At 41.7% G+C, this 26,750-nt stretch overlaps 1 protein-coding gene across 5 annotated transcripts in view; it reads right to left on the reverse strand.

The window, feature by feature from the left end:
* Rapgef2 (Rap guanine nucleotide exchange factor 2) overlaps positions 1-26,750 on the reverse strand; it is a 203,543-nt gene that overhangs the window by 91,549 nt on the left and 85,244 nt on the right. For 2 of the 5 annotated variants that reach the window (XM_050158793.1, XM_050158791.1), the window contains exons 5-7: positions 10,221-10,296; positions 8,320-8,487; positions 5,900-5,917 (exon numbers count right to left, since the gene is read on the reverse strand). In XM_050158793.1, coding sequence (XP_050014750.1) covers positions 5,900-5,917; positions 8,320-8,487; positions 10,221-10,296 — 262 coding nt within the window. Of the gene's footprint in view, positions 1-5,899; positions 5,918-8,319; positions 8,488-10,220; positions 10,297-16,399; positions 16,544-26,750 lie in introns of those variants that run through there. The other 3 variants (XM_050158794.1, XM_050158792.1, XM_050158795.1) reach the window with 3 other exon arrangements.

The raw sequence follows: 26,750 nt of genomic DNA on the forward strand, positions 1-26,750 counted from the left end.
AAAAGAAAACCAAAGCCTTGTTTCTAGCTAACCTACTTCAAACTAAGACTCAAGGGTGTGTGCTTATATGTGGGGAGACCATGAAACATTACTGTGCAGAGGAGCACTAAAAATGAATGAACAAGAGCAGTGGTTCTCCACCTTCCTAATGTTGGGACCCTTTAACACAGACCCGCACACTGTAGTGACCCCACTGCTACTTCCTAATTGTCACTTTTCTACTGATGTGAATCCTAACAGAAGCACCTGATGCATAGGTTCTGGACTACTGAATGAGAGATATTTGAGAGCACCATTTCTGTCACATAACCTGTTTTCTTTTTTCAAGATTTATGTATGTGTATGATGATACGGGATTCCCCTCTGAATGCTGTGAATACCATTGGTGAATAAAGAGACTGCCTTGGCCTGTTGATAGGACTTAGATAGGCGGGGAAAACTAAACTGAATGCTGGGAGAAAGAAGGGCGGAGTCAGACAGAAACCATGTAGCCCCCCTGGACACAGACACCAGTCACAGCCTCGTGGCAATACACAAATTACTAGAAATGGGTTAAATTAAGATAAGGGTTAGCCAATAAGAAGCTAGAGCTAATGGGCCAAGCAGTGTTTTAAATAATATAGTTTCTGTGTGATTATTTCAGATCTGAGCTGCTGAGTGGCTGGGAACCAACAAGTGGCCTCCTTCAACAGTCTGAGTGTTTTGCTTGCATATATGTCTATGTACCACATGTGTACCTGGGTCCCAGAGAGGATAGAAGAGGGTATCAGATCCCCTGGAACTGGAGTTACAGAGAGCTGTAAGCTGTCACATAGAACTGAGACAAAGGGGGCTTCTGCAATGGTGCTCTTCACTGAGCTCACTCTCCTGCTGTGGGATGTTTGTACAGGGTGGGAAGATGTATATCTGAGATCGGTGTATAAAAGAGGAGAGGGAGAAAGAGGAGGAGAATCTAGGCACACTGAAGAAGCCAAGAGACACGGAGAGGAAATAGGAGGTACAAGATGGAAGAGAAGTAGCCATAAGAAAATGTAGATTAATATAAATGAGTTAATTTGAGATATAAGAGCTGCTTGGGGACAAGCCTAAGCTAAAGGCCAAACTTTCATAATTAATAATAAGTCTCAGTGTCGTTATTTGCAGGCTGGTGGTCCAATGAGAAACTACTATGCTCTCCAGCCCCTATTTCTACTTTCTTCAGTTTGAAAGCTCAGTTGTCAAGTTCAAATACTATTTCCACTTCCACGGCTTAAGCAGGTCCTTAGGGCCATCCCTATTCCAGCCTGGAGCAGGTAAGTTTATCAAGAACTGAACGTCTAGGTAGGGTGGCGCACGCCTTTAGTCCCAGCACTCAGGAGGCAGAGGCAAGTGGATCTCTGTGAGTTCGAGGCCAGCCTGGTCTACAGAGTGAGTTCAAGGACAGCCAGGACTGCACAGAGAAACCCTGTCTTGAGACAAACAAACAAACAAATAAATAAAAAGTGAGCACCAGGGTGTCATAGCCTCTTCTCTGGCCACTCTAGTATTCGTTTCTCAACATGGCTTCCCCAAAGTGAATCCACTTCTTTTGGGGGGAGGGGAGACTCTCCCCACAGCCTTTAGTCTTTGAAATTCTTGATGTGAACTATTTCTCCTTTGGCCACAACATTACATTATGACCGATAGATATGAAGGCCACTCCTGATTCTTCCATGTGCCCAGTGCATATCCCTCCACCCTATATTTTCCTCTACTTTTATTATCTGTATTTCTCTGTGAAAATTGCAAGGTCAAGGGGACGAATCACTAGATTCTGACACAGCTCTGAAAAACGGGTATCCAACAAATGAAGACGTCTATAAAATAAAATACTGACTTTTTCCTGGATGACAAAGGAAATAAAACCTATCCGTTTTCTGAAGCCCTATCCTACTGCAGCCCACAGAAAGACAGTGACATCAGCAGTGAGAACAGATGCTTTTGCTTCATTCGAGCAAATGGATGCTGGGGGAGAAATAAGGGGATAAATGTTTAAAGAAACAGTTATAACATTGACCCTACATTTACATAACTTTATGTGTGCTAAAAATCATTTTAAATATATAAATAAATTATAGTCAGGAGAGACATGGGCTAAGGTAAACTCTGAAGTTCTTAATATTCCAAGAAATTTACTAAAAATAGAAGTCACTGACATCTAACTTAGAATGCATTTTCATACAGTTAAGCAGGAGACAGACACTACATCAAACTAAGGAAGCATTGAGAAGCTAGGACGTGAGAAAGCAAAGCCATGAAATAGGTGAAAACACCTGGGTGTCTAATTTAAGAGTAGCTCATTCAAAAAACCCGTCCCAAATAGAAAATGTGTATAAAACTGACTGCTGTAAGCAACTTTTTATCTCAATAAGCAATAACTTTTAAAACTAAACCAACCAAGAAATTCTTATGGAAATCTATTTTTTACAAAATACCATAAAATGATGATGTATGCTTAAGAACACTGTCATATTTCTCCTATTTAGACGTCATACAATGAATACACATGTTAAAAAACTATAAAGTATTCACGAACATGTCTAATTGTCAATTTTGTGTGTGGATTAAAAATAAGTTTAACTTTTAAAACATGGAAAAGACTTTTTAATATCATTTAGAAATATGCAAGATATATGCTAAGAACAGTGATATCGTAAATGGTCATTTAAAAAGTAGGATTTATCTGACATGCACATACAAAAAGAAAGAAAACAATCAAACAAATAAAAATAACCGATAGCCAGGCATGGTAGCATATACCTTTAGTCTCAGTACTCAAAAGACAGAGGCAGCCAAATCTCTGTGAGGCGAAGCCAGCCTGATCTACCACGCTGAGTTCCAAACTAGCCAGTTGAGCTCCTGTCTCTAAATGAATCAATGAGACAGGCAGATCAACTGATCTCAAAAGGGGTGGGGGTGGGGGGGCTGGTCTTCCAAAGTCTCATACATGTGTCATCTTATTATACTGACATCACATTTTACAGGTGCTGGCGATAAAAAGCATTAAGGTCACATTGTAGTCAACACACTAATACGATGTAATATTTCCTATTACTCTTGCATACCCACAATCAAGAGGTTAAACCCGACCTATTGAAAAGCTTCGCAGCTACAATGCTGGTAGAAAACCAAAGCCACCAGAACGCATGTGAAACATCTTTCCCCGTGACTGACAGGTTCGCGTCATCTCGATGTTCTTCGCTGAGACTCTGAATGCCTTGTCTTGCACCTCTATCCACAGTCGTGAGAAGGTGGGGTACGTTTCAGAGAGCCCGCTGTACCGGAAGAGTGTCAACGAGGACGTCAAGGGTAGGGAACATTTTAATGTTCTAACCAGCCTTGGAAGCTAGAGACCCCTCAAGCTTCGGCGGGAATACATAGCATCCACAAGTGAGAGATGCTTTCTTTGGTCTCCAGTCTGATTTCTTTCTGCACCATTTTTGTCCTTTCCAACAAGGAGAGAATAAAGAGCTCCCTTTTTCGCCCATTACAGTAAGAGAATAAAACACAGCAGAAGAGGCACATGCCAACTTTCAACATCACTCCAACCAGGCTTCCTGAGATCCACTCTCCATCTCCACCGTGGACCTGGAGTATCCCTGCCGTACGAATATCCAGAAACGGCCCGAAGCAACGAAAGGGCAAACAAAGTTCTCTTTCCTACCCCGATCTTCAAGGTAAACCAAGGCTGGTTTACGTCCCAAGAAAGCCTTTTTAGGAGCTGACTCCAAATTACCAGGCTCCACCAAGAACAGTGTTACTCAATTCCATAATCTACTACTCGCGGTGAGGCTGAACGTTCGAGCCTTTTCGGTGACCTTAACAGCAGTGAGGAGTTCCACTCATGAAAATGTTAGAAAACGCTAGTGAGTGTTCTCTTCGCACTGCATATTAAAGCGTTCGTCCTCCCTGCAAACCTCGCACGCTCGCCTTGCAAAGCGTCCTGAAAACACGTGGACTCGGTCTTCATGACTCTGAGGAAATCATCAGAGTCAGTTCTAAACCATGACAATACATCCAATTTTAAAAGAGTACATAAAGTATACATTGCGGCATGTGCTTGAAATTCAAGTTCTAAATAAAAATTAGGTTCTTAATTTCTCATGCCAGAAAAGGATAAATTACGTTGTAGATTAAAAGAAAAAAATTACATTGTAGATTTTTTTTTAGCTATTAAATTCTGTATTCTTAAAGTACTGTCTTTCCAGGTAAAAACTGAAGACACTAGTGGTCTTTAAATGTCATATGACTAAGAAATTATACAGCCATCAGGCTTCAAAGTTGGATAAAAGCTTGAGATTTATCACATCATTCAAAAATTAGTAGTGTCAGGGCTGGACAGATGGCTCGCAGGTTAAGAATGCTTGCTGAACAAACACAAGGACCAGAACTCAGACCCCAGCACCAAAGAAACAGCCGAGTGTCTGTGCGTGCGTGCGTGCGTATGTGTATGAGCTGGAGAGATGGCTCAACAGTTAAGAGCATTTGTTGTTCTTGTAGAGAACCCATGATTAGCTCCCAATACCCAAATACCCATGCGGTAGCTCAAAACTGTTCTTTAACTCCAGTTACAAGGTATCTGACACCCTTTTTTGAACTCTACAGCCACCTCGTGATACTCCTACATACACGCAGGCAAAACACTCATACACAAAGAATAAAATCATCTAAAATAATTTTGAAGCAAGTCTGAAGCACACCTCTGCCCTAGCACTGTTCAGGGCAGAGACCAGAGGAGATTGCTGGCTGCCAGCCCAACTGATAAAGGCAGGCTCCAGGTTTAGCAAGACCCCTACCTCAAAGGAACACAGCAGAGAGTCATAAAGAGTATCATATTTGGGCTCCACACACTTGCACACACCCATGCACCCACGTACGTACGTACATATGTGTACATATACCATGCCACAAAACCACATACAAATTAGCAGTGTTTCTAAACAATACTACAGCAACCATGCCGCCTGGAGAATACAGACATGTATCCCCTTGCAGAGAATATAAAGGAGCTGTCTCATTTAATCTGAAAGTTCATATAGCCTGTAATTCGAAGTAAAGCTGCGACAATAGCCAAGCATATTAACGACGGATATCCTCAAAGTAAATACAATTCATTACTCACGACCACTGTCCTGTACAACAAGCAACACAGCCATAAGTGTTACTATCACTCAACTATCTCCCAGAGACTCATCAGTTTTTCTTCCATAATTACAAATTCCCTAAGCCAACCATGACCCACACCTTCAGAAGACCAAATCACAGATTAGTTATCGCAGGCACTGAGAAACACGATAGGTATTATAGACTCTTAATTAAAATGTAGCCAAACCAAAGCACGAAATCTGGTTATAATTAAGGTGCAAATAAGAAAAGACAATAAGAGATTTTAAGTTCCAGTTTCTTTTTTTTTTTTTAACTAAGCCTGTTTTTGTTTCTTAATGAAACTAAAATTTCCCCAGTATATTCCCCAAATGCTCTCATACCGGGGTTTCTAAATTTGATTTTTCATCTCTTAAACAATTAAAACATAAGTTTCTAAGGAATTTCCCATGAGTTTTCCCACAAAAAAAAAAAAAAGCAAGGAACTCCCAATTCTGTCTTTTCTTATTTGCAAAACTAGTTAACAGAAAACAATGCTCCATTCATTTGTAAAAATCAATGGCACTGTGTTCTTCAGGTAAGGACCAGCGCATCTGTACATAGCACAAGTGAAGCCTCCTGCGCTTCTTCCACCAACACTTCCAAGGTGCACACGAGTTTCACCCCAACAGGCGAAACACGGCGGGACAAATGACATTGGCACTACAATTCATTAGTAACATTGCAAACTCACGCACAGACTGCGGTTAGTGTTAAGAAACCACACGGATTACAATACCTGGGATTTAGTGCATTCCTTTGAGCCAGAATGAAATGAGTGCCATAAAAGGAGGGAAGGAAAAGAGGAACAAAGTCAGACATGCTACACATTGCATCTGCCAAAATGAAGATCACGTTTCTATCAGTGTGGATGACAGCGTAGGGCCGGCCGCATGGACTGCGCGGTGTTCTTTAGCCATGCACTGGACAGTTATTGTAAGTCGCCCCAAGAACACTCATGCAACCCAACTCTCTCAGACCAGCTTTCCGCCCTAGCCCACCACTAGTCAACTTCTTTCTGAGAGATTCTGTTACAAACAATATGACTCACAGCAAATGAAGAATGATCATTTCCATTTAAATCTTTTTCTACCATGTCTATCAAACATATAAAACAAATTTTGTTTTCCTTGTTAAAATCTGTTTAGGTCAAATAAATTTTATATATATATATATACATATATAAAACTAAAATACAATTTATACTTCAAAAAAGACCCAGTATTTTGAATTATAAACATGACATTGCCACTCTTAATTCATTTAGTAAAATTTATACCAATTGGTCACGTATTGATAAAAAAAATTTTAATATTGAATTGTTTCTAAAAGTAATATATTGTTTAAAAATACTTTTTTTTAAAAATCTCCACAGCAACACACAAAAAAAACCTGTATTTGAAAAAACAGACCAAGGAAGGGAAATGACATATGGAAGGGTAATGAAATATTCCATAAAAGACAAGACACAGCAGACAAGATAAACCACTATAATATGACCCTCTGACTTAAGCACCCCACATATGCCCATTAGGGTAATCCAGTCAAGGTGAACACTGAGCAGGGAAATCTTCACTTGCCTGACTTTCTTAGGGTGGAAAAAGTTTGGAAAAACAACTTGTAACTTGTTTCCCTCCGTCTCTTCCTCCTTCCCTCCCTCTCTCAGACTTCTTTTTATTTTTTTTTACTCAAGGTCTTGGTCTAAAGCCCTGGCTGGCCTGGAATTTGCTATGTAGAACAGGTGCACCTCCAGCCTGCAGCAATCCTCCTGCCTCTGGCTTCCTCCCAGTGCTAAAATAACAGGCAGGCACCACCATTCCCAGTTTCTTTCTGATACTCAAGTTTCTCCGACAGACAAATGGAGCTGCCTTTATAGTAAACAAAACTCAGTTCTTCACCGAGAACTCAAGCAAAGGATTCTCCATGATATACTGAAATAGTGCATGGAACAGGCGACTACAGGTATTCAAAACCTTGTTAAAGACTTAACTACAATGAGCTCTCTAAGAAACAAGTGTGTGAACAGGCAGGCATAAAAGGTGCTCAACCTAAAGTTACTAACACTGAGTAAATGGTCTGGTCCACACACATATTCCACTTGTGCTTGCCTGCAAAAAGGAACACTGGGAAGTATAAAGTAGGTAACCAAGCTATAGGCTAATTTCATATAATGGCCACATTCTGTATCCATGCACAGTTAAACCCTTTCTCTGTTACGACCTTTGCATTAGAATTCAGGGTCCTTTTGTTTTGAAAACCAAGGAAAGAAAGAAAACTGAGGCTCTAAACGGACCGTACAAATTTATAGCGAAGGAACCAATATCTGCGCCGTGGCTTCTTCAAACGTGAAAGACAGTTTGATTATCAAATGTCTACGAAATCAGGGACGATCAAGGGTCCCAGCGTTGAAAGGGTCTTTAAACCTGGTTAGCAGAAGAACTGCAGAACATCTTCTCATTGAGACTGTTTAGAGTCATTCTTGTCTCCGTTTTCCGCATTGAAGGAAGCTGAGGCAATAGCATCACAATAGAGCAAGAACCCACAAAAGTAACAGGGAAGCTTTATGCATATCTACTTTTTAAATAAAAGCAGGTATGACACAGACATGAGAGGGGTGCAGTGCAGGAAACTAATTCCTTGAATTAAGGGAACAAAACTTAAAAAAAAAAATACCTAATCAAATGTGACATGTTTATCTCAGAGAATAGTTTAAGGGGGGGGAAAAAGAGCTAAGCAATGTCTCTTCTTGTTTCAATACTTTCTGAAATCTATTTAGATGACATGATGTGTGCTTCCACCAAAAGAAAAAGCAAAACTCAAAGAAGAAAGAAGGGGGGGGAGAGAGAGAGAGAGAGAGGAAAGGAAAGGAAAGGAAAGGAAAGGAAAGGAAAGGAAAGGAAAGGAAAGGAAAGGAAAGGAAAGGAAAGGAAAGGAAAGGAAGAAAAGAAAAAAGAGCAGGTGGAGCTCTACGAGTTCCAGGAGAGCCCGGTCCACACACAGTGAATTCCAGGTCAGCCAGGGCTACCCAGGGAGACCAGTCTCAAAATAAGCAAGTAAGTAAGTAATGCAAAAATAATCAAACTGGGCATTTTAACCATGTTTTCATACACCCATACCCACAAACAGAATTATGACAAGCAACAATTCTTTGTAACTTACCGTATGGTAGCCTCTAGGTAAAGGGGGCTTTCCCATGGGGTAAGGGTCCACAGTGTCAATAATGGTTTGTCTTTCACCTTTCTGGTTGATTTTTCTAAACCTTCTTCGAGACTGTCTGTGGGAGGCTTGACGCTGGAAATATTCTTCATTTTCATCCATATAGTCCACCTGAAAGCAGACCCCGCAGGTCATTCATTTCTCCAGTCAGGACGTGGTACATCAACAGTAGGTGCAAAAATAAACCCACACACCGTCTACATTCACACACTTTGCGGATCTCTCCAGACAAACTTTAAATGAGTCTGTACCTCTCTGAAGCTAACTGGCTTCCAGCCACTCTTGTGTGAAGAGGCGTTCTCAGTTCCACATAGGAGAATCTGGGTTACTCTGCAAGTCCCTGTGGTTTCAGGGGAAGAAACTTCAAGGAGTCTTTGTGCTGACTTATGAGTCAGAGAGGTCATGGGATATGTTGCCACATTCTATGAATGCAGCCGCTGCTGGTAACTTTAGTGCACACACACGTGCGCACACACACACACACAAAATCAAATCCATTTAAGAAAATCTGTAAAAATCCCCTGTAATCCTGAATGATTCAGTTCTGCCAGCAGAACCACGCTAGGAAGTCAAGGTTCCTCTTTCGGCTTACAAGCAAAGCTTCTGCTCCTTTTTTGTTTATTAGTAATATTTTAAAATATCCTCCTTTTAATCACTGTAAAAACTTCTCGTGAATACACTGACAGAGAACAGTCAGTTGATTCATCAATTATAGTCTTCATGGTTGCTCACACAGAGGCATGCTCAGACTCCACTCACAGGAGCAAACTCACTACTTCTTTTATTACTGTCAAAGTATGAAACTCCAGGAGCTTAAAAAAGAAAGTTCTGCAAAATCCTAAAACAATTTAAGAGGGGCAAAAATAAAATCTCAATTTGAAACATTGGAAAGCTCTATCGTCCGTCCATACTTTCCATAATCCTAAATTTTTACCGCCACCATCCTATTTTCTCACTCTCTGAGATTTGGCCCCAACTTTTTACTAAGTCTAGAGAGGAAGTTCTTACTGCTGACAAAATTCCTCTCCAGCATCATGGGGAAAATCCACAGTCTCTGGGGGGAAAAAATGACCTGGAGTTGCCCATCAAATATTTAATCAAATGTGATCAAAAAAGTTCCACCATTACCACTCGTGGCCATCATTTACTTTACAAGTTTCGTTCCTGGAGAGAACGGGAGATGGGGACACAAAGAAGGAGGGTATTGGGGCTGGGTACCTTACCCTCCCCACCCATGTCTTTGCTTTGGTTATTTTTAAAGAGTGCCCAATATCCTCTCCTAAAATCATTTTTAAGCAGTAAGGACTATGTATCACAGACGGTTTTCCTTTAACACTTTAATGAAAATAGTTAGGTTGCTAAAATCACGTTTCCACTCCATGCAATGCCTTATCTTAATGTATCTTAAATCACACCACTGTGAGACTGAGGTGTCAGGGGCTTCAGATTCACAAGGTGGTTCTCTAATTTTTCATTCAGTTAAAGGAATTTCCAGATTGCCTCATGTTAAATGCTCCCTGAATACATCAATGGAATTCACTTCAAGGAACTTGTTCAAAGGCTACTCGGAGCTAAGCTTCTGCAGTCCCAAGGTCCCCCAAATTTCAGTGAAAAGACATAACCATTGATTGCATTATAAAGTTCAAATACCACACACTATCTCTTGTCAATCTTCTATCTTCTATTTTTGAGTTTCGTAAATAATTACAATTATGAACTCAAATTCATAATTATTAGACAAATATGTTATAAAAACACAATACTTTATGAAGAATAGTTTGTGAAACAGCTCTTATTTTTAAAAATACTTTATGGAAATAAAAGGTTCAGGAAGACATTCTTACCACAATCATTTCAGAAGGCTCTAACACAATGCATTCACAGCCACGCCTAAAGCTTCCTGCAGAACGCTTGCCAAAACTAGAAAGGGGTAAAAAAAAGAAACACACAACAACAGATTCAGACACCAAGAATAATGAATTAGGAATTCAAGCTAACCTCCAACCACAGAAAAATTTTTAATTATAAAAGCTGCACATTAAAGATGTCTTTAGTCACTATTATACAAAGAAAAACAACAAAATAATTTAAATTCCTAAATTCCAATCGTGTTTTTCTGGAAATTTGTTTGCAAGTTAATCATGAAAGTAAAGAAGAACTGATATAAACACATTCTGTGATGGACTGTTTAAAACCATCGCTAATGAGGTGAAATTGTGGAATATTTCAATATAGACAGAACTACAAACATGTTTATAAAGGAAGTATATGTTAAAGTCAATCCCCTTTTCTAAGTTAACATGCTTGGACTCAATATTACTTTTATATGGGAAATGTATTTATTTTCTAATTTTCCTGATCAATTTATTCCAAATGTTTTAAGAAAAAAGATGCCAACATAGGATTGCTCTTCTGTGAGTACAAAATGGTGTGCACCAACGTGTGCAAGACCATCTTCCTGAAAGCTCTGCCCTGGGAACTCAGACAGGTTCCTCTGCCCCATCCCGTGAACTCCCCTTTAACTCCAGAGAGGACTGCTTTTTTGTTTTTTATTTTGTTTTGTTTTTTATTTTGTTTTGTTTTCCTGACATTCTGTTTACAAACTAGAACTCCGGTGTGTCGTGGTGATTCGAACCTGCCTTCTCCATCCACAAACTGCCTTTCTCTACCCATCTACACCAAAAACTCCTCTTTCCCTCTATACAAACAATTTTTCAAGAGCTTCCATGTAGACTGAATGTACAGCTCACCATGTTACATGTATGTGTTTTAGTAATCTTTTTATTTATAGTTTGCCTAGTACACAAAGTAACTATAAAACAAGCAAGCCAACTACACACCATTTATGAACTTTTATCTGTTTGTCCTCTGGTTACCCTTGGCTTCCCTGTTCCCTCTGATCTGCTTCCTCTTGTCCTTCTCCCACTTTCGTGTGTTTTATTCTTTGAATACAGATTCTGCATCTGAGAGAAAATGTGTGACACTTGTCTGAGACTGGTTTATTTCACTCAACACAATAATCTCCAGTTCTCCAGCCTTTGTGCAAATGATCACCATCTATTCTTCTTACAATGGAAAGTCCACAGTGTACACACAACACCTTTTAAGGGGGGAGGATTCTTCCCAGTAACTAATTTCAATTGAACACTTGCCCACTCCACCCCCGGGTTAATTAAGCATTCGGAGTTATTTCTATGGAAACTCTTGCTCCTATTATAAGGTTCTTATACCATGATACACAGTGTTTCGTATACTAGGAACCAAGCTATGAGAATGAAGAAAGCAGGAGAGCATTCTGTGTGATCAGTAGTGGCTCTGACCACTTCATCTGTTGACTCATTCACATGGAATCACCGGTCAGAGTGGGGTCATCACTTACGTTCTTCTGGGCTTCAGACTGGCTTTATGGAAGATCAAAACCAGGATCATGGGTAACACCATTGAATCATACTTTTTAAAAACACCTGAACACCCATTCAGACGTTCTAGAAGATATGCAGTGTCACAGTGTGTCTTATGAAGTAGAAAAATTCTGCCGATGATCTGGAGAGTTGGCTCAGTGGTTAAAGTGACTGTCATGCAAGCAAAAGGACTAGAGTTCAAATCCCAGGGCCCACTGGAAATGCTGCATGGGTATGCTGGTGAAAGCAGGGTCACGGGATACGTGCAGCTGGCTGGCTAGTAGAGGGTAGCCATCATTTAAGAGTTCTGGGACTAACTTAGAGGCACAGTCTCTCAAAGAATAAAGTGATTCTAGTCACCAGCCTCAGGGCTTTATGGCATTCAACCACGTGAAAAATAACTTGGATATATTAGTAAAATACACAACAGGCTTGTCCACATCATCATTTTGATCCTACTACATGACAAGGAAAAAGTATATTGTCTGTTTAAGGTTTGTTACTAAGTCACATGACATTAAAATTTGGGAGTGGATGAGAGCGGCTGTTGTACAGCTCAGAACGGTGTATGTAATTAGCACGAGCAATTCCCAGGTTTGACTGCCAGCACCTCAAAATAAACAAGCCAGCCAAACACAACTGTGAGACCCTCAGTTGTCAGATTTTATCCCGTCTCAGGCCTGGACAATTGTATAAACCCGACTGCTTCTTTCAAAAATGCAGCACAGTAAAGAAATCATAAATATTTGTGGTGCAGACAATGTTCCTATAATACTTGATAAGAGAAATCAAAGCATGCCACCACAAAACTGTTCAAACTTCAGCGAGTGACAATGGAGCCCCTCCTGTGACGTCAGCAGAGCACACCATCGGTACTGGCATGCACTGTCCTTGTACCCATGCCCCCATGTCCTATCCTATGCTGCAAATCCTCTTACCAGATAGGACTCAGTTTCCAGAACATCGGGGCTTCGAGTTGCACTAACACTGTTGCTTTGGGGTGCAAAGTTCACACTACATAAAATATAAAATATGCCCAGGAGAGTCTGTGGGATGCCAGCTGCGGGTAAGCCAGACAAACTCTGCAGTCACAAGACTTGCATCCTGTAGACACTGGAAAGTTCTCCAGTTCTCCACCAGATTAACTTCTCAAATACTCGAAGAAGAGAGGCTAGCACCCTCAAAATACATCAAAGCAAAGTATTTGTCCTTTTTTATCCAAAGCCAGCTGTGCTAGGGAGATGGCTCAGTTGGATAAATCCCAGCTGGAAGCATAAGGATCTGAATTGGGATCCCTAGAGTCCACCTTACAAAATTCTGTGGCCATAGCAATGGTGTCTTCAGTGCTAAGTAAGAAGAGTTAGTGACGCCACTGTCTGTACTGCAGAGCTCACTGCAACATAATTCACGATGAGCGCATGTGGGAAAAACTCTACTATCCACACAAACACTATTACATACATAATAAATAAAATAGATTGCAAGGTATTGGTGGTAACAGTCGAGCTCCACAGCCCAGGCTAGCTCCAAACTCGGGATCCCCTCCTGCCTCAGCCTCCAAAGTGCTGGGAATACAGCTGCCTGACACCACATAGAGCTCACAGTGGAGGGTTATTCAGCCACGGAAAGGACTGAAGGACTGACATACGACACAAAATGAAGGAACCTGGAAAATATCACATGCAGGACAACGAGGCAGTCGCAAACACTCAAACTCATACGAGTCCACTTGGAGGAATTCTCTAGCACAGGGAAATCCACAGACAAAGGGCGAGGTCACTGAGAACTGAGAGGAGAAACGGGGCAAGCCCACAGTTGGTGTGCTTGCTTTAGTGGCTTCGGATTTCTTTAGAAACGCTTAGGGCTTGAGTAAGGAAAAAGGCAAGAACTGGCAGCCAACAGCTAAGGGCTGTGGTACTTGCCTACCAGTCCAAGTCTTGCCTATAACTAGAGAGCACCTCGGTCCCCAGCAAAGCATCCAGGTGTGTGAGACCGGAGCACACTACTGAGAAGCGCTGAAGCCACCTCTTTCCACCCATCACATAATGCCGAGTGACAGCACCCGGAAGTGCAAGAAACGAGAAGAAATGGGCAAACACACATAGGACAAACACTCAGTGAATACTCTGAGCAATCAATTATACCTATGTTTTCCTTAACTCGGCGTAATCCCATTTCCCTTTTGTCCATGGCCAATACCTAAGACTCTCCCGTGTTATTTCTTACATGTATAGTATTTTGCTACCCACTCTCTCAGGGAGTTCACTGGACATGTAACACAAATCAGTATTACCAACATAGGCCCTTTAAAAGTAAGAATTACAATATATTCCCAAAACATGATCACTATTAGGTAGTTTACAGTCAATGGAAGATGAGTTTTCAAACAGCTGCAGCCCAATAGCAGTCAGAACTGGCTTTCAATGAGAGCGAGGTATCAATGGCCAGGCCCACTTACCAGCTGGCTGAGTGGGAAAAGACCACTCAGCATTTGTAATTGAGGGAGGAATTCAAATACAGCAAAATCACACAGTGCAGTAAGAGCCTTAGGTCAGATGAAAACACCCAAAGATTTGAATGTCAAATCCATGCAGGCCAAGTGTCCTTGGGCAACCACTGCCAGGACTTCAGCCTTCAGGAGGGCTGACTGCTACTGCTTTGAATTTTAAAGATATTGGGTTGTTTTATTTAAATTTTAATTAAAATACTTTAAAAGTCATACCAGTCCTGTAATGGTTTCAGTATTTATATGCACCTGTGTGTAAAACTAAACAAAAAAAAATGTAAAACATTTCCCATTGGTGTATTTTGGTTTGAAGAGCTGACTTAATTTGTAATTCTTAATTTTTAAATTGTTCTGTGCAAAAAAATTCAGGCGGTATACAGAGTGTGTGTGTGTGTGTGTGTGTGTGTGTGTGTGTGTGTATACACAGTTAAGTTGCTGATAAGCCTTGACTTTAACATTCAAAAAAACTTGTTGGCCCTTTTCCTTCCTAGACACTGGCTTTTGACAGGTGGCTGTAAAGAGAAATATCAGGATGAAAAAAAGTATGGTGTGTTTGTATATGTGTTTAAAGAATGCTCATGAAATCACTAGAACCCGTTTAAATCCTTCTAAGTTGTTCTATATAAGTACACTGCACGACTTCGCCGCCAACTCTTCACCTCATGTAATTCTAGAACATCCTTATCATCTTTAGTATTAAACAGCCACGAGATGACAGCTAAAAGCTACACAGGTCCACATCTGGGTTCTCTCTTCCTTCTGAAAATAAAACATGTAAGCCCCACCACCAGCCGTCCACAGAGAGACCACCTGCACAACAGTGCACAGTACAGCAGTCCACAGTTTCAGCCCGCCTGAATTTTTTTGCACAGAACAATTTAAAAATTAAGAATTACAAATTAAGTCAGCTCTTCAAACCAAAATACACCAATGGGAAATGTTTTTACAGGTACAAATAACACGACATCCTAGCATCCAAAACAGGTAACCAAAAATGACAGCCTGCTAGATCTAGTCCTTCAAGTTCACAACCAGAAAGCACACGTCTGAGAAAGTCAGTCTTACCTAGTTTGTGTGAACTCCCAGAGGGGGCAAGGCACGGGACAGGCAGCCGCGGGAGTTGTTCCGGCCAGCCGACCCTGGGTTTCTGTCAGCCCGCTCTTTCCCAACTTGAGTCAAGAGCACTTTCTAAGAGCGTTGAGTGTCCTGGAAAAGGCGGCAGCTGGGTACAGAGCCTCCTCTATCAGTGTCCCTAACCTTGCCCTGTGTATGGGCCTCCACATTCTTGTGTGCGTCAGAACTGCTTGGCGGAATGCAAGTTCTGCGCGGAATGTAAACTTGCTCATGTCAGGGTATATGACCAGGAGATCACAGACGGTGGTGAGACCAGCACGCCACGCTCACCAAGGGATCAAAACTGTCAGGCTACGAGATGGACTTTTTTTTAATCTCTTCAGTTCTGGAAATAACTGCTAAATTTCATTATTCTCCTTAAAAAATCTAACTAACTGTAAATAAAATGTAAATAATCAACTGATGCCTCTAAACCAAAATCAATTTATCTATTGATGACTGGGGGATGGGAGGGGCAGTATATCCCATCGTCTGTACAAAGCACAGTAGCAAGTAGTCAGCCCCTAAGCAACAGGTGAAGCCATTAATTTTATCCTCAAAGTCACAAGAAAACTCAGGAAAGTAGGTTGAAAAACTTGCCATAAAAAATTCACTTTATCTTTTTTAGTGTTTAGCTTCACTCAAAAATAACAGGTACTTAAAAATGAAATCATCCATCAAGTAACATATAAACTGTGTGTGTGTGTGTGTGTGTGTGTGTGTGTGTGTGTGTGGTGAAACCAGACACACATTACAGCACCCTAGAACCCTCCCATGGCTAACTTAGAAACACTCCACTCCAAGCACTCGATGGCAGAGGGAAGCCCAGCATTTAGCCCTTACTTACAAATGCAGCACATACAAAAATAACAAGGAAGGGCTCTTGCCTGTGCTCCCCTACTGTCCCACCCTCTGGGTCAGTCCCTCGGCTGTCTTATCGACTTAAGAAGTATTAAGCATTCGGTATCTGCAATATAAACATTTCAATTTCTAAAAATCCAACCTGCACTGTCTTCAATGTCTTTGAAGCCCCAGTACGGCAAAAGCGCTGCCGCTGTCTACGGGAGACGTCCCGGCAGCAGCAAGCGCTCCCATGTTCCTGTTAGCTGCCGGCAGCGAGCCTGTGTGCTCCCGGCTTGTGGCTCTAGCTGAGCCAACATTCCTTCTGAGGCTCGCTTCCTGCTTCCATGACCCACCCACCTCTCGGGGCTGCATTCTGTATTACGCACGTTGTATGGGCACACTCTTTCCGCATACCAGCCTCATGACCTCAGCAGCTGCCTGACAGACACTCTTTATCAATTTCTATTAATTCATTATCTACTCCTGCAAATCAAGGACAAGTAAGGAAATCGGCAGCCTCTGTTCTCCTGTGAGTCTTCAAGGTCAAATGCTAACACGCGCCAGCAGCTGCAATTTCTGTTATTACCGTGGACGAAAAGCAGTGCTAAGAACTGATTGCTCTCCACCAGAAAGAAGCTGAACTGTATGCACACCGGCCTGAGGGACTAGCGTGGTAAAGACTGACATACATTTACATCATTACCGATGGGCAGAGCTGGAGGAGGGGGCTGTTTGGCTCTTGCTTTCCCTCTTCCAGAGATAAAGATGTTCTTACCTCAGCTGTGCTAGGCTGTACAGAGCAGATTCCTGTCTTGCTCCAATCTAAACCAGCCCAGGACAGTGGTGTGAGAACTACACTTTGGTAGTGTCTATGTCCTCGTGACCGATCTCTACAGACAGCTCAGCTAAATTGATCTGCTGCTTTCAGTCCACACAGTGGCACAGACAGGTCTCTGCTGATTGCTGCGCTTCGGCACAGCCGCCAGTCGACAGGTTCTTTAAAAGTTATGGTCCATAGCGGACGCTTCCCTCAGCATGGAGACACATGCTGTAACGAAAATGGCTTTTTACTGCTCAGCATTTCACTGTGCAAGGCTGGGTACATCGAGTCGAATAGAGAAGGCAGCTCAGCTGCCATACCTCTCTACACACTAATATTTATAAAACTGCCTGAAGAAACAAAGAGAAAAATACACTAAGAACTATACGATTCACTAATTAAAAGGGGCAGTTGAGTCGATGGGTGACTCAGATTAGCCATAAAGCAATAAGAACCTAATATCATTTCAGGAATGAGAAACAAACATCTCAGTCCTGAAACACGTTTACATGAACGGTTTCAAATCACAGCCATCTAGGAAAGCCAGCTCATTTCAGGAGGTAAAATGTCTTTGTACGCCAGGACCTAAGCAAAACTTGCTTGAAACAAGGAAAAGAATATTCACACATACATATAATTTACTACAGAGTGAGCGAGTGTTTAACTCAGCTGAGGGAAATGGGGGTTTCTCTCATGAATCACATGCTTGTGGCATGAGTAAGCTGACTGTTCTTTCCAATTCTACCAAAAGGCAACACTGATGATATTGTTTAAATCTGTTTCAGAGTTTCCCGGATAGACTGAAATGATAAAATCCTGTGACTTACCATTTAAAAGTTAAGCATTATATTAATATGAGACATGTTTAAGTACATTTGAAGGTAAACTTTCTAAGGGTTGAAATCAAAAGATACCCATGCTCCTAGTCTGGAGAGCTGATGTCTGGCACCAGTCCAGGCAATCCAATCGGATCCTAAATAGCATTCTTGACGCTGATAAGCGGATTTAAATCGGTATGGGAAGATGGAGCTATAAAAATGATTCTGACAAAAAAGCAAAATTGGTGTTTGTCACAAATGTACAATTGGGCACACAGACAAACACACAGAGGGACTTCAGACCTGAGTAAATAGTTTTCAGGTTTGTTTTTGATTTTCTTTTTTTTAGTTAAGCATTTTATGTAAATGATTTACAATGAATTCAGCGAGCTTTTTAAAACATGTTAAGATAATTCAATAAATTAAGAGATATTCCTTCGGGGCAGGCAAGATGGCTCAGACAGGAGCCATGCAAGTTTGGTAACCTGAGTTCCATGTCCGGAACACACATAAAGGTAGAAGGAGAAATCCCATTCCACAAAGTCATCTTTCTGACTAAACATACACGCTTCATGGCACATATGACCTCATGCATACAGGCATAAAAAGATTACATTCTTTCAATGAATTTTCCTAAAACTATTGCATTCCACAGGCGAAAACAGTAAGCCTCAAACCATTCAGAAAAATTAACTCAAAATGAATCTCAGACACTAGTGGAAAACTTGATAATATTAAATTCCTAGGGGAAAAAGGCCTAAGAAAACTTAGGACATCCAGGTTAAGAGGTCATAAACAGGACACCCAAAGTATGAAATAGAAATGAGATTTTTGATTTAAAAAGATTTTAATAAAAACTAAAAGCCTCCTATTTAGGGCCAGCAGTATGGCTGGAGATAAAGATGCTTACCACCAAGCCTAAAAACCTGAGTTCAGTCACTGGGTCCTACATAGTGGAAGATGAGAATTGATTCCCACAGGCTGTTCTATAACTTCCTTGTACCTTTGTACATGCAAATCAATCTCTCTGTCTCTCTCTCTCTCACACACATACACAAACACACACACACATACATACACAATATTGTCTTTTTAATTTAAAGCCTTGGCTTTTAGCTAAGAAAAATGCAGGCCAATATGCCAATGATTGAGAGAATATTTTTCTGAAATATATTTAACAAAAGAATTGTATCCAGTATACACAAAATGTTTACAAGTCAAAAATAAATATCCAATCCTTTTTTTTTTTTTTTTTTTTTTTTTTTTTTTTTTTTTTTAATGAGCAGAAGCCCTGAGCTCATTTCACCAAAGGAGAAACAGGAGTGGCCAACAACACATGAAAAGACTCTTCAGCGTGTGTGGCCACACCTCACTAGGGGATCACCTGCCTTACAAGTCCAGCACGAAACAAACCATGACAACAATGGCTGATATAAAAACGTCTGACAGTACAGTAAGTAGAGACAACAGGAAGCGACCGGGCATCTCAATGGCCATCATGGACACAAACAACTATAGCCGCTGTGGGAAACAGCGCGGTTGTTCACAACACAGTTCAATAAACATCACGAAACACAGCAGTTCCACCCCAAAGCAACCAAGAAGCAACAGAAACAGACTTGTCGACTGTCCACACGGACACGTATTCACGAACATTCACAGAAGACGAAAGCAGAAGCAATCCAGACTACTATTTGTAAATCAGTGCTTCGTGGGAGATCTGTACTGCCTCATTTATGAAATTTAATGTGCTCAGGGAATTTGGCCCTTGGGTTGGCACCGGCCTGCTGAGACAGGCAGGGAGGGAATTTTGCACTGGGATGGACTGGAAGGCAGGGTTTTAAAGCTGTCCAAGTCTGGCCTGTGGCCTTCAGACAGAACTATATCGATCCCTCTTCCTCCACACATGACAGCTGTCTCTATGTTTACCTAAGCCTCCCTCTACCTAGCTTAAAGTGGACCAGCACCAAGTTGTCTATTAACGTGCTCGGTTCTGTTATTTGTCAGCATGCGTGACTCGATATACCTAAAACTAACTGTGCTCATTCCACGTACCTCACTTCCTCCATATCTGTTAGAGCTGCCGGAGGCACCACTGCTCTCCAGACAACCAAGTTAAACATGTCAGAACCATCTCTAAGTCCTTCTTGTCTGTGACAGCGAATGACTGTTTCTCAAAGCAATCACTTGGCATCCGGTAAGTTACTCTGTCTGCCACAAGGGCCCGTCTATCTCTGTCCTCAAAGAATGCCAGCTGGAGCCATCACCCTCTGCTGTGGGCATGCTATCTCGTGTCAACTAACCCAACCTCCCAGAAACCCTCATTCCAATGACTTAATGGCCCTCAGGCATTCTTCAAAAGTTAAAACTCACACTTGCTGGTGGGAGTGGTTAGCAGATACCTCTCCTCTACAATGTCTCAAGACTATGGTTACTTCATACTGACACAGTATTTGGTGAGAAATCTGCTTTAGACACAAGGATGCTTTCACATACATATAACTTACGTGAGCTAAGGACTGGTTCATACCAATGAAACCTAAGTAAGAAACCTTTTTCACAATAACTCTTAAAGCTAGACTCCAAAAATTATATAAGTTAAATTCACAATCAGGTGACAATTAAAAAAAAAATCTGTAACGAGATTCTAAATTACAGTCAACTGTTTCCTTAGATGCACCTATACCACTGCGACAAGAAAACACACGACTCTTATGTATCATTTCCCATTCAACCTGAGATACGCAGCTAATTTAAAGTAACAAAATGTTATAATCTTAATCTGTTATTTTTCTATTTGTAAACCAAATTAATTTCAGTAACTTTTATATTTATTAAGTTCATCTTTATGAGCCATAAATAATACAATAAAGTAAAGAAAATGTTTTTACAGAATTTGATCACTGCTCCCATTTTTAAATGACAAATGTCTTTATCCCAGCACTCAAGAGGCAGAAGGAACTCTGAATTCAAGGCCAGTCTAGTCTACATAAGCAAGTTCCAGGCCAGCCAAGGCTACCTAATGAAACCCTATCTCAAAACACACAAATATAGAATGCATAAACAGATAAATGTTATCTAAGTGAAATTACAATTAAATAAACTCAGTAGTTTATCATTATAAAAACATAAATAAGGTAAAAAAAAATTAAAATGTATTCCAAAATAGCTGACTTAAAAACTTAAGATAAAACCTGCAGTGGCTATTTTTGGTTGTTAAGTTGACAATATCTAGAATTAGTTAAAACCAAAGTGGCTCGGTATACCTGTGAGGGATTTTTATCTTAACCAAATCATTTGAAATGGGAAGACCTGGTGTAGGAGGTTCTTCTGTTCATGTGTTACTTTCATTGGTTAATGAAAAAAGAAACTGCTTTGGGCCTGATAGGGCATGACTTAGGTAGGCAGAGAAGACAGAAATGAATGCTGGGAAGAAGGGCAGAGTGAGAGACGCTATGGATCTTCTGCCTGAAACGGATGCTGGTTACAATCTTGCCGGTAAACCACAGTCAGGTGGCGATACACAGATTAATAGAAATGGGTTATATTAAGATGTAAGAGTTAGCCAATAAGAGGTTGGAGCTAATGGCCAAGCAGAGTTAAATTAATACAGTTTTTGTATGGTTATTTCAGGTGTAAGCTAGCGGGGCAGCCAGAATGAACAAGAGGGCCCTCTCCTTGCAACAAAGACCCACTTTTAATCAAGATCTTTTGTGATGGGAAGATGCAGCAAAATCTGGGCCACACCTTCTGGTGGCAGCCTATATAAAAGGAAGCTCTCTCTTTGCTGCTTGCCTTCACTCTTGCTGGCAAGTCCATTCCTTCACTGGCATTAAAATCTACTCCTTCAAGATTGAAACATAGCCTGGCTGTGGCGCACGCCCTTAATCCCAGCACTCGGGGAGCAGAAGCAGGCAGATCTCTGTGAGTTCAAGGCCAGCCTGATCCTATAATAGCTAGTTCCACAGTAGATTCCAAAGCTTGTTTTGAAGGAAAAAAAAAAAAGATTGTAGCATATATGGAAGATCAGCTGAGACATCTGGTCTCATGGACTAATCAACTACTGTATTCTTGGGCTTTCCATTGGTAGACAACCATTGTTAGACTAGCTAAATTATAGCCTGTAAGCCACCCTAAAATATTCCATAGATAGATAGACAGACAAATAGAATGAATATCAGTTCTGCTCCTCTAAAGAACCCTTACTAATACAAAAATATAATTTAAAAAAGGATTTATGAACACTAAATAGCATTTCTGCTATTTTACATTTAACTGTAAAAAAAAATAAATCCTATTGTTGTAACTGCATTAGTCGAATTAAGAAACAGCTAAGGCAATGGTGCTAATACAGTGAGCACACAGTTCTAATTGGTACCTCAGCACATGAGGAATCCACGATATTTAAATTTGTATATAGAAAGCACTTACACATCTAAACCATTGCTTCTCTTTACTCATTCCAACTACTGCTTTCAGACAATTCACAGCATATTAGAAAACTGAATGGGGCCTATATAACAGACACTTTAACAGTCGAGTGTGTTCTACACACACATCCTTCAATTCATAAAACAATGAGAGATATTGTTCCCAGAGCTATCACTAACTGGAAATTTTATTTTATGAAAGATATTCCAACTTCATGGAATTTTGCAAAATCCTTAAACTAATGCTATTTCCTATTAGAATATCTAGTGCAAAGTACCTGTTTCCTTAAAAACAAAATTAGTTTCCACACACATATTAGACATACCTTAAACTCAAACAGGTCACACAGTACCTGACCAGCCCTCTATCGTGCCTCTGAAAGCAGAGCTGTGAACCCCTGTGCAAGTAGTAGCGGACACAAGATTCAAACATTTAGCAGAGAAAATCAATACTGTGTTTCACTCTATATCTCAGATCTTACGACCTTCATAAATACAATAATACTTTTCTGTCAGAGAAATACGGCTGTGACAACATGAATCCTCACACGTTTCCATCAAGGGTGGGCAGGAGCAATCCCCTGGCCTCAAGCACGGGTAACAACTGGCACAGCACCCACCACACACACACACACAAACCTGAGAGTCCTGTTCTTTAATGCCACTTTCTTGACACTACCAAAGCCAGGATTCAACTACCACAAAAGCCTGTATTTATATGTGCAGCACATCCCTATGCTGTAGTTATAGCAACCCAATTCCCAGCCTGGTGATCCAGCAACTGAACTCTGTCCCTAGAGGAGAGCTTTGCTCTGTGCCTTGGTTATCACCTCAGAATACAATTCAAAGGAGAAAGAACAGTCCAAATAATGTGAAATATTTCCGAACATTTCAGGACTTTAATACTAAAGCAAAAAAGTGCACTCATATCCAAAGGATTGTTGTAATATATGCATGCACCAGAGTCTCTATCTATGCATTCACTTGACATCTTGAGTGCAGAAGTGAATCTGATTTCTAATTTTAGACACACCACAACTGGGATTAAGTTAACTCTTCTCAAACCACATTTGACGTGTGCTTCACTGTTACCTTGACCTCATCGGGAACTGCCTCCCTGAAGTTCTTTGAAACCTTCAGCATATACCTTGACCATGTGCCTGCCATGGGAACACCAGGAGTTGGTCAACTTTAGGCAGGACCCAGAGGAATCCCAGATGAGGCAAGACCTAGGAAAGTGTGCTAAGCTGACGAGAAGCATGGGCACAGGTTGAGTGTTAAACTGATCTATCTAGTAGAGAAGACATTGAAGACAAGGCCCAAGATGGAGAAACCCTACCACGTATACAGGAGACACAGTCACCTACTTAGCCATGTGTCACTGCAGAGTTACAGACTACAAATCCCAGAATCCTGGGGTCCTGGGTAGCCTGAAGGCCATGTGACTGTAGTCTACTTAAGGCATTTCGCTTGGGCACCACCATGGGAAAAGTAAATTTCTTGTTTTTTTTTTTCCCCCTTTCTTTTTGCTTCTAGATTTGAGTAAAGACATGAAACCAAAGCTCTAGCCTCTTTAGAACCCACAGGCTGACAGCAGCCAGGGAAGAAAACAGCCCGGTGCTTTCTTGTTCACGCCGTCACTACAAACTACCCTGGATCTCCATGCCGGGGTTCTGACCCAAGAGAAAACAGTCCCCATGCCCTATTTATGCAACAACACAGTAACCAACACAGGAAGCTACCTGATGCTTGGTAGGACACTCAGCGCAAGACAAAGCCAAGCACTTCCTGTGAGATCCCCTGGGCTCTCTTCCACTTTGCTACTTCATTATTGCTCCGTGTGTCTAAAGGGGACTGAGCGGGAGCTGGATGCCTTCTGCAACCCCAGCAGCTCAGCTCTCACCAGCCTTCTTCCTTCCCTCCCTCTCCCTCTCGCTCTTGCTGCTTGTTCTCCATGTAACTCTGGCATTAAACAAAACCACAGGCCATTGAAATGTGTCTCCCCCACCCCCGGAAGGCAATGTTACCATGATACTGCTTTAAATATTTTTAAAGTAATCTGGAGGGAGGGGACAGAACAGTTTACGACATAGTTGTGAATCCAGAGGACTCAGCAAGCTTTATTTTTAGGTGACTGCTAGATTTTTCGGCCCCGCCCCTTTTCAGAACTTCCAAATGGTGAACCCCCAAATGTAAAAACTCATACCTACTCACTCAGTTGAAAGCCTGAAAAAGAAGGCGAACACTTTCTAAAGGGCACACTCGTGTGTGCAGGTGTTGCTGTTGTTGTTTCAGAAGGACAATAGATGCAGCACCGATTCTTAACAACTATCTGCTAAACCTAATGCTTCACCTACAAAGTCTAATGCTATATAAAATGCAAGGCAAGCATGTCGGTTTTCAAAACCTGCCACTGAGGGAGGAATAAGATAACAGCTCTGACCCGGGGGCCAACTGACACAAAAACTCACGCTAGCAACTGGTTTATATACACACATGTGAGTTTGATTCTATTACAGACTCACTTATATGTACTCTTAGAGATAGAGATCAAACTGACCATTTTTAAGTTAAAAAAGTTCCTCTGGACCCTCCCCCCCCCCACACACTATTACCATCAACTGACTGCACTATCATTATCGTTAGCTTGAACTACGAGCTGGAATCACTTGCTCCAGCAAAAAACGTGTGACAATGAACTGGGTGGCATAATGTCTGAAATCAGCAGCTCTGCCCAGCCTAGATTCTGCCACCACAGAGGCAGTCAGTTCCAGAGAAGGATTTGTTCAACTGTCAGACCTGGGGAGACGGCTCCGTAGTAAAGTGTGTGCCGTATCAGCAGGAGGACCTGCACGGATTCTTCACCTAGCCAGCTGCAGCAGATACCATAACCTCAGGGCTGGGGTTGGCGAGACAAGAGGACTGAAGCAAACTAGCCATAGCCAGCCAGCACAGACCCTGCCCCAAAATACAAGGTGGAAAGTGATGAGAAAGACAGCCAACAATCACCCTTTGGCTTCCACGTGTGTGCATGCTCGGGCACACACACATGGCTTTGCTGGAGTGGGGATTGCCTTGGAGGAAGTGTGTCACTGTGTGGATGGGCTTTGTGGTTTCCTATGCTCAGGCTACCACCCAGTGTCTCAGCTGACTTCCTGCTGCCTGCAATGTGTAGGACTCTCAGCCTCTCCTCCAAGATCACGTCTGCCTACACACTGTCCTGCTCCCCACCATGATGACACTGGACTGGAAGCAAGCCACCCCAATTGAATGTTTTCCTTTGTGAGAGTTGCCGTGGTCGTGAGTTTCTTCACAGCAGCAGAAACCCTGAGACACTCTTGTTCCTCGCCTTCATTGCAACCATTCTTGCAGCACCCAAGTTCTAAGGTTAATGTCATTAATGGGCTTCTTTTCTTCCACCAAGCTTACAGCTTCTACCCTGACCATAGCATAAGCAGGAAAGAAAGAAACTATATACCAATGGGTCCGGTTTTTTTTTTTTAATTTATTTATTTATTTATTAAAGATTTCTGTCTCTTCCCCACCGCCGCCTCCCCTTTCCCTCCCCCTCCCTCGTCAGCCCAAAGAGCAAACAGGGATCCCTGCCCTGTGGGAAGTCCAAGGACCACCCACCTCCATCCAGGTCTAGTAAGGTGAGCATCCACGAAACTGCCTAGGCTCCCACGAAACCAATAGGTCCAGTAGAATCAAAAACCCACTGCCATTGTTCTTGAGGTCTCAGTAGTCCTCATTGTCCGCTATGTTCAGCGAGACCGGTTTTAACCCAGGCTTTTTCAGACCCAGGCCCGCTGGCCTTAGTGAGTTCCAATGGGTCCGTTTTATAAAGAGGATATGACCCTAAAAGATGCGTAAGAGGAGTCGTCAAGCTGGCGATACTTGCGCCCTGTTTTCTGCTCCTGTTTTTTTTTTTCCCTCCACACACCAGCAGGAGGCCCCATATAAGATCTTTTACTCGGACAGGTACTTCAAAGAGCACGACAAGTAGCAGCTTGTCATGTGACGCAGGGGACTCTCCAAACAACCACCAAAAACTCATGTGATGTCTGAAGAGGAGCGGGGAGACTGGGTGTCTATCGGTCGGCGACAAGCTAATTACTCGTGAGCCACTGCTGCATCCTTCTCTTTGGACAACCTCTTCCAAAAGAACAATGAAAATGAAGTACAGCTGGCATCACCTAAATGTACAAACCCTTCCTCCATACCTGTGCGTGAGCTGTACTCTTCACAGCAGCAGAGCTCAGCTAAGTGCGGCACAAGTCTATTTTAGGTTGTTAAAGATGCATTTTCTTGTAGTTTTTCCTTCCTACAAGTGTCTGCTTTACTCTACCTGTTACTTTTGTATAAAGTCTGCATGCTGCATGTGTCGCTATCGTTGAAATTATTTTGACTCGACCTTTCCAATAATTTTACCCCTGGAGAAGA

Source organism: Alexandromys fortis, unplaced genomic scaffold (assembly GCF_014885135.2).
Source record: "Alexandromys fortis isolate MF-2015 unplaced genomic scaffold, M_Fortis_MF-2015_v1.1 scaffold_102, whole genome shotgun sequence".
NCBI lineage: Eukaryota > Metazoa > Chordata > Mammalia > Rodentia > Cricetidae > Alexandromys > Alexandromys fortis.